The 9,126-nt window shown below is 33.4% G+C and overlaps 1 protein-coding gene across 1 annotated transcript in view; it reads left to right on the forward strand.

Annotated features, from left to right (window-relative positions):
* Positions 1-5,161, forward strand: part of SNX2 (sorting nexin 2) — a 63,747-nt gene extending 58,586 nt beyond the window's left edge. The window contains exon 15 of the mRNA XM_071209681.1: positions 949-5,161. Coding sequence (XP_071065782.1) covers positions 949-999 — 51 coding nt within the window. The 3' untranslated portion in view covers positions 1,000-5,161. The remainder of the gene's footprint in view (positions 1-948) is intronic.
* Positions 5,162-9,126: the final 3,965 nt, after the last annotated feature.

Consider the following 9,126-nt stretch of genomic DNA (forward strand, 5'->3'; position numbering starts at 1 on the left):
CTTTATTAAAGATGGTTTCACATGTTACATTAAATAAAAAGTCAAATTAAAATTATAAAATAGCAGAAGTGGGTTTTTTTAAAAACACATTTTAATACAAATTTGAGTAATATAGCAAATTTTTTATGCCTTAAATAGAATTTTCTTCCAGTTAGTTTTAAAATATGTGAATTTAGTAGCTTGTCCATGTAAAGTATAATAGATTATATTTTTAAATTATGTGGTGATATGTATATCTTTAGATTATATTTAGTTTGTATTTAAGCAATTACTTCTTAAATAAATGTAAATATAAGAAATATGTCAGATGGGCTTGTTTTTAAGGAAATGGATTTATCCATTGGTTTATACCACAGTCTCTTCTCTATACTTTTCAGGGAAGGCTGGCAGCTAGTTCTTTTCAATCTCTTTTTTCCTCCTTGCCCAATATTTCCTCTTCTTCCTCCACTTTCCCAATTTTTCTGGGCTAGCAATAACATAAAATGTGAATACTCTCTGATTTAGGAGTTATTATAACTTTATGTTGGAATTGGTCATCATAGTTGTATTATTTAAGGCAATCTTATTTAATATATGTTTGTACTCTGTTTCTGTATGTAATCGTGATTTTTTAAACTTAATTTTCTTAGGTTTCCTTTAGTTATATTGTTTATATCAAACTGAAATTAGCCAATAATAATTAATGCTCTAAATAATTATTAAATATATGGACAGATTTGAGATAAAGAACTTAAAATGATATCCATTTAGGAATCAGATTTTAGGAGTTGGCGTAGCTCAGTGGTAGAACGTGTACTTCATATGTCCAAGATCCCAGATCAGATTTTAGTAAATGTTAATCATTGTTAGGTATTTGTATAAATTTGTTTTAAATGTTACATAGGACGTAAGTATGTAAGTGACAAAAAAAGTAATGAGGGTATCTTATAACTTTATTATCATCCACAGCTGATAAAATACTGGGAGGCATTCCTACCTGAAGCCAAAGCCATTGCCTAGCAAGATTATTCCTGTTAAGAAGACTTTGGATGATTGTTCCAGTTATGCTGAATTCCACAGTGAAATCATTTAATAACCATCTAAATAAACCACTATATATTTTATGAATTACATGTGGTTTTTTTTATATATATTCTGACATTTTATTACAAGCTGCATGTCCTGACCCTCTTTGAATTAAGTGGACTGTGGCATGACATTCTGCAGTACTTTGCTGAATTGAACACTATTGTGTCTTAAATACTTGCACTGAAAAGTGCACTGCAAGGCCAGAAAATTTTACAGTATTTTTTCTTTACAAATGTTCTGTAGTATGTTTACCTGATCTTTATGAAGTGAATTATCAATGCATTGATTAATTTTCACTTATACATTCCTGTACAGAAATTATGATTTTGTGATTACAGTAATAAAATGATATTCCTTGTGAAGTATTAGTAACACATTATTTGGGTATTTAAACATAGTAGGGACCTTTTTAAAGCATTTTTAATAGTAAAGCAACTTTTTCTTCTACATGTACATAGTGCTATGATTCCTTAATTATTTTAATTGACAGAAAAGGCTGAAAACTCTTACATTATTAAATGACTAAGTGAAGCTTAAGTTTTCTTATGAAACCATCATAAATCAAAGGACATTTATCTCTTGTTTGAACTTTGAGTAATGCTTTTGTCTTTAGTAAGGAGGAGAATAAATTGTGTTTTTCTTATTTTATCCATCCCTATTATAAGTGCCCAACTTATTAGGAAAACATGTACTTTTGTGCTTCTGTTCTAAGTCTTATGGATTTTGCTCATCTGTTGTTATCCTTAAAGTCCAAAACTTTTCATATGTTCAGTTTATTCCTTGGCCATTCTTTCCTTGTTTTTTTTTTGTTTGTTTGTTTTACACTACATCTGTGGTTGTAATTTACAAAGAATAGCACCATGCTGAAATATACTGTGATTTTATGAATTACAAAGGATAGCACACAGCAAATTTGAAGTAAAATGAAATTTGCCTTTGGCAACTTTTCTCATCTATTTTGTATCCAGTTTTGATGGCTATTATCTAATCATGTTGCTGATGAAAAGTTAAGTTGGGACTGACATCAAAGTTTGCTTTTTTTTTTTAAGTATTCTTGGAGACACCCCTCTTATCAAGCTTAACCACCCTATCTACATTCCAGAGGGATAAGCTGACTTCTCTCTAGTGAGTTATTGGATACATTTAACATATCAGAGTATCCTCAACATGTCTTTGCTCCCACTTATTTTAATTGAAATTTTAAGCCTGCTATAGGTGCTATTTATATTCCTAGCACCCAGCGGAGTGCCTGACTTATAGGTTAATAATAATAACTCAACTGAACAGAAATCAAAATCCCAGAAGATGTAATGTTTGCGCTTTTGAAAAGAATAAATGGAAGCAGAAATGTAACAATCTTGTAGTGTCACTTCTGTTAGGGATAACAAACACTTGAGAAAGGAGTATTCATGGTTTTACATATATATATCAGATGCTATCTTGTTGCTTCATTAATAGTGAGCAAGAACTAGGCCTACCAGGAATAGAGTTCCTCTAGAATGAGGCCTTAGTATTACGTCCATAGTTAAAATAATAGATACTTTCAGTCTTGATCAAGCTAGAGAAATTTAACTGACAAGACCCTATTCTCCTTACCCAACTTCACTGGAAGATAAGTAGTCTACTCTGTTCTAAAAGTTAAAGAGTTTGATGGAAATTTCATGTCAATTATATGAATCTCTGATACCTATGAACATTAAAAGGATTTAATTATTGCAACACTCTCCCCTAGAAATCAATAAATTCACCCATCAATTTTTATCTCCTCTTTATATTTTAAAATGCTTTCCTTTAAAAAAAAAAAATTGAGCAAGAGCATTAATAGTGCTGCTGATGACATAATCTTACTTTTATAGGTTTGTGTTTAACATTTATTTAACCAGATGACAGTTAAAAGAAGCATAGTACTATAATGGCTCAATTTCAACTTAGAGTCAGCACACAGGTGTTAAAGTCTTGGTTTTATTAATTAGTAGCTGTGTGACTGGACATATCATTTATATCTTATTTGTTAAACAAGGGCATAAAGCATTCCTGAAGTGCCTTTCTACTTTAAAATATTTTGTTTAAAATATCAAACTTCAATATTTATATTTTATATTTAATATACACTATTCTAAACCAAATTTGAATAAAAATCGCCTATTAATAGTTAAATGAATATGCAAAATTTGATTGCTAACAAAAAAGTATTGATTATATTTTGCTCAACTTTTCTACTATTCAGTTTCTTTTATATCTACATATATATTTATACTAGTCTCAAAATACCTTGTTTCATTGTTGCTATTTGTTAAACTTTTTATGTAACTGGTTTTGGCTTTTTAATATAAATAAACCTTCACAAATCAAGTTTCTTTTAAAAAGGAAGTAAATTATATAAGTACAGAGTGAAGGTTATAGTCTTTCAAAAACAAAATGCTTTATTTAGATGTTTAAGGAAATTATAAAGACTTCTAGTTTTCTGAAAGCATAAGACTAGTTCTAAAGCTAAGTGGCCACTTTTCTTATAGCTCCCTGCATGGGCAGTCATATTATTAACAAGAGTCAGAGAGAGAATCAGCAGAAATTAAAGTAGCGAGGGATAGGATGAGCAAAAATTGTCTTGTTTTAAAGGATGGGCATTGCTGGAAATGAGGAAGAAGGGCAACATCTGAGAAAAGCAAGTTCAATCACTGTCAGGGGAACCTTGAAGTCAGTCCCAATATCATACTGATCAGGAAATGATATTTCTGTGAGTGACATGTTCTCTTATGAAATTTAGAAAAAAGATTTTCTCTTTGAAGAGAATCACTACCCTCTTTTTTGTCTAAAATGCAGAATAAATATCATTACGTACTCTCAAAAGTGAAGGATGTGGTTTCAAGTAATAATGAAGGCAGAAGGTTTTCCAGACATGGAATTATCAAGAAGTGTGATAGGAATAATTGTTGATTACTCTGTCTTTTTTATCTGGGCCACTAAGAGGAGTCATGGTAATCTGGATGAGGTTCTTAGGGTTCAGACCAATAGAAATATGCTGTGAGTCACATAAATAAATTTAACTTGTCTGTAGCCAAATTATAAAAGTAAGCTATTGAAATTAATTTGAATATTTAACCAAGTAGGTCTAAAATATTATCAGTTTATCATTAATCCACATATTAAGTTATTGATGTATTTTACATTCATACTATGTCTTCAAAATCTGGTGTGTGTTTTGCATTTCCATTACATCTCAATTCAGACTAGCCACATTCCAAGTGCTCAGTTGGTCATAAGAAGCTAGTGGCAACAGTTTTGGACAGTGCATGTTTAGACAAAGCCTGTGGAGATGGAAATGAAGAGTAAATCCAACAGCTAGTTTGTTATTTACTATCCAGAATCCTCAAAAGAATTCAAAGCCGAATTAAAGGAGCCTCCCAGATGTTGCTTTCAACGGCAGTTACAATTTAGGTGCAAGACTTTGTAGCATAGTTCTTTGTAAGTAGTAGGTACTCAGTGGATAAAATTGTAGCATTGTGTTCCAGAAGGAAAGTTGGAAACTGTCTAGTACAACCTCCTCTGCAAATCCAGATCCAGAATTTAAATCATGGTTGAGCTGAGTTTCCCTCTTAAATCTGTGTGTTACTGGGCATGAACATTTTTCCTTGAAAATGTATGATTGCTATAAGCCTTTCAAGATTCCTGTTTTAATTATTGACATAGAATTCTAGGAAGTCCTTTGGAATAAAGAAGATTTATTTAAACTGTTTCTTTAGAAGCTGCTATAAATGGAAAATTGTAGAAAATAGGGAAGTTGTGGCTTGCATCTAATTTCAACACACATGAAGAAATTAAAAATGCTTATCTTCCTTTCTATTGTCAGTTTTAATTCTTTAAAGATTGAATAAGTATAATTTTCTTAATTGGGATATGTGGAAACTTTGTAATTAAAGCCAAACAAGGAGAAGCTGCCCACTTGTCAGTAGAAAGAAAATTATTTTTTAGTAAGATTAGTTAATAAGTTTGAAGGGAAAAAAAACAAATATATATGTAACTTTAATAAATACTAAAATCAGACAAAATTTAACATAACTATTTAAACAATAAATTGCCTACTTATTGGTCCATAGTAAAGTCTCAAGTTTTCTTGATATTAACCTAAATTTCATTTTCTAGGTCTTTCAAATGTTCTCACTATATGTGTGGACATAGTTTGTGTGTATTTGTGTGCATGTGTGTCTGTATGAAAGGTCAACCAAATTTAGTTTCTAAATTTCAGTTAAAATTGTATCCCAGCCTCTTGTGACTGAGACATAAAGCCAAATACTTACGTTTCCAAATTTATATTGCTTAGATACTTTACCAAGACCAATTGAGTTGATTCTACTTCTGAAATCTATTATTCACCTCCTCTTGTTTCCACAGTGTCTCTCCCAGTGTCAAGATTTTGTGACCCATTTATCAGAATCATTTCAAGTTTCCTATAAAATACACTTTCTTTCAGTCTCTCCCTACTTTGAGGGTCCTGCAACCTGCTGCTAAACTAATCTTCCTAAAGAAGAACTATCACAGGACTACCCTGTGCAGAAATCTTCAGCAGCTTCTGTTACAGACTGCAGATAAAGTCCAGGTGCCCCAGAATCTGATCACAAACTACCTTCCTGTTTTGAATCTTACCCCTTACTTTCACCCACCTTTTGCTTTAATTGAGACCTGTTTCCTGGGCATGCTCTGTATATTCATGCATCAGTGTTTTTAGTGGGCAATGTCCCTTGTCTAAGTTACCTTCCCCCTTAACAGAAATTGTTCAAACCCTACCCATCTTTTAGACTTTAAAACTAAATTTGAAGTCATCTTCCATATATTCTCTTAATTCTCCTAGCTTGAAGGAAGGACTCTTGGTCTCATAGGATCCTACTAACACTTTGCATCTTTCTGATTATACCTAATGGGTGTCTATTTTACATTATAGTTGCCAGGTCTTATTTGCCTTGGCTAGTCTGTATGCTTCTTGAAGAATATCTATGTCCTTATATTGCAGAACCTAGCATATTATAGCTAAGAGAGTAATGGAGTAATTAAGAATGGCCAGACTGCCCTCTTGAATCCTGGCTCAAGTACCTACAGTGTTGACCTAAAGCAATTTAATTAACTTCTCTAAAACTTCTTTTCCTTGTCTATCAAGTAGAAAGGAAAGTATAACATCTATTCATATGCTTCTTATGAGGATTAAGATAACTGAAGTGAATTTCCTAGCAATACTAAGTGCTTAACAAATACACATTCTTTGTTATATATCCCATCAGTGTTTACTGAATACTCAGCATCTCTGGTGGAACAAAGCACCTGCATTTCGATTATTCCACCAGTCCTTAGGACTTCACAACAATGGGTGTATACTTGACCAAAGTCTAAATGGGTGGGTTACCTCCCAGGACAGAGTCTGCCCCTGAGATCTGCCCTTGGAGCCATTGGGCTGTGGATCAGGGATGGAAGGGAAGAATGCTCTCAGTCTTAAAGCAATTTAAAATTTTCCCCACTACCAAGGAAGTCCATTCTTATTAAGTGAATGTTGTCAGGAAATGAACTAGAGGCATTTAAAGAAGCTTAGGGGTAAGTGAAAAAGTGAGATAGGACAATTGCTTAGGGAAGGAAATTTCCACACACCTAAGAGCCTTAAGTATGTTGTAGTATTCAATGACGAGAAGTAGGGGAAAGTAGTCAATGAAGAGAAAAGGATAAATAGATCATGAGGACAATTGATAGAATAGAAATCATCAGAGATGAGGGCCTGAATGATGGCAGTGCAAGTAAGAAAGGAAGAAGCAGCTTGGGGAAATGGAAATAATAATTTCTCACTGGAAATGGAAATAATAAATACTCATTCAGTAAATGTGTTCAGCCTCCACTATGTGCCATGGAGGGACAAGAAAGGGTTGTCTAGATTGAGCCCGGATTTCTGGCTTTGGTGACTTAGGATACTGTAGCTATTGCTATAGTTAACTGAGATACTATAGTGAGTATAGATTTGGGGGAAGCTGAAGAATTCTTGGGGACATGTTTTTGATGTGCCTTTGGATACCCAATATGGAAATGTATGAAACAGAAATCAAGACTGGATATTGAAATCAGGGCATGATAAACTTCGAAATGGTGGCTAAAACTATGATTATTAATGAAGACATTTGCAGACAAATAGAATGAGATGATCAGTATACTGAGGACAATATCCTAGGTAAAAGCAATGTCTAAGGAAAGTATGAAGAAGTCAGATAACGGGAAAGAGCCTTAGACGTAGGGCTATTTCTTCCTCTGGACAAAAGGAAAGGGGAGAATGGATATATTTGGAAATAAGAAAGAAAATTGTAAATTCAAGCCTGAAAGCTTTTATGTTCTTGGTTAAATAGGAAATTAAGCTATCAAGTGATAAAGCACTCTGAGCAGAAGTTCAGAGATTAGAGGCTGAAGATGAATGGTTCATGTATAGAAAAAAGAAATAGAGATGGGTAAGGGTACTATTGACAAGTACTGATTTTCAAATGAGTTTGAAGATCATGAATTTACGATGAAATCAACCAAAGAAAGTATCCATTTCTTCAGCCTTCAGGAAGCAAGACCTAAAATAGATTGTTGGATTAATTCAGGATCAGGGGTTTTTATTGGGTGTGAGAAGTCAAGGGGTAAAGGGCTATGAAGTAAATTTAGAAGACAAGTTTAGTTTGAGAGAAATAAAGGCAAGAGAGATGGCATAAATCAGGGAATTGAGATGTATTAATGAGGTGGAAGAGCAAATTTTCAGGTAATGAGGACATAGAAGTCAAAGGAGGAACCTAGTTTCAGAGGTGAATTTATTTTTTAGTGTATTGGCACTTTTTTTTTTTTTTTAAGAATAACTTCAACAAGGCAAACAACTGCCCACAGCTCTTTCGTAGTACCATTAGGGTTATTTCTGTGGCATTACTGGAATTTTTTAAAAATTTGCCATATGACTTAAAATTGTTTGCATTTCAGTACTTAAAAATCTTTCAGTCTTATTTTTAAATCAGTGTTTATTTCATCAAATAATGCATACACATAGTTTGAAGAGTCACCTGACATTAGAAAAACTAAATAACAAAATACATATACCATCCTTGTCCAATTTCCCCAATCCTTTTCCTCAAAGGAAAAGAATTCAATGTAAAATAATTTAGAATGTTGAAAATCCTTTCCAACTCTTCTGCCTATTTCTTCTGCCATTTACATACCTTCACATTTATAACAATATGCATATATTGCTATCTTTTGAATCATCAGTTTTAAACTTTATCTTTTGCTATGCTAAGAGAAGTTTAGCTCTATTCGCCACCATTTTATCTGCTTCACCCCCATCTTACCACTGTAGTTCTTTTTTTTTTAAAGATTTATTTATTTATTTAATTCCCCACCCCACCCCCTCCCCTGGTTGTCTGTTCTTGGTGTCTATTTGCTGCGTCTTGTTTCTTTGTCCGCTTCTGTTGTCGTCAGCGGCACGGGAAGTGTGGGCAGCACCATTCCTGGGCAGGCTGCACTTTCTTTTCACGCTGGGCGGCTCTCCTCACGGGCGCACTCCTTGCGCGTGGGGCTCCCCCACGCGGGGGACACCCTTGCGTGGCAGGGCACTCCTTGCGCGCATCAGCACTGCGCATGGCCAGCTCCACACGGGTCAAGGAGGCCCGGGGTTTGAACCACGGACCTCCCATATGGTAGACGGACGCCCTAACCACTGGGCCAAAGTCCGTTTCCCACCACTGTAGTTCTATTACAATTTTTGTTTAAATCAAAATTTAATGATCGCATTATTATGCCTATACAAATATTGCCCATAGTTGAAAGTTTTAGTGTATTTGATGATTTTCTTCCTTTTTTAAAACAATAAACTTTAATTTTAAGAACAGTTTTATATTTATAGGTTTCAAAGATTGTATATACATGTAGAGTTCCTATATATTATGCACCCAATTTCCCCTATTAACATCTTACATTACTATAGTACATTTGTTATATTTAATGAACCAATATTAATACATTATTATTAACTAAAGTCTATAATTTATTTAATTTCCTTAGTTTTTA

This window comes from Dasypus novemcinctus, chromosome 2 (assembly GCF_030445035.2).
Source record: "Dasypus novemcinctus isolate mDasNov1 chromosome 2, mDasNov1.1.hap2, whole genome shotgun sequence".
Lineage (NCBI taxonomy): Eukaryota > Metazoa > Chordata > Mammalia > Cingulata > Dasypodidae > Dasypus > Dasypus novemcinctus.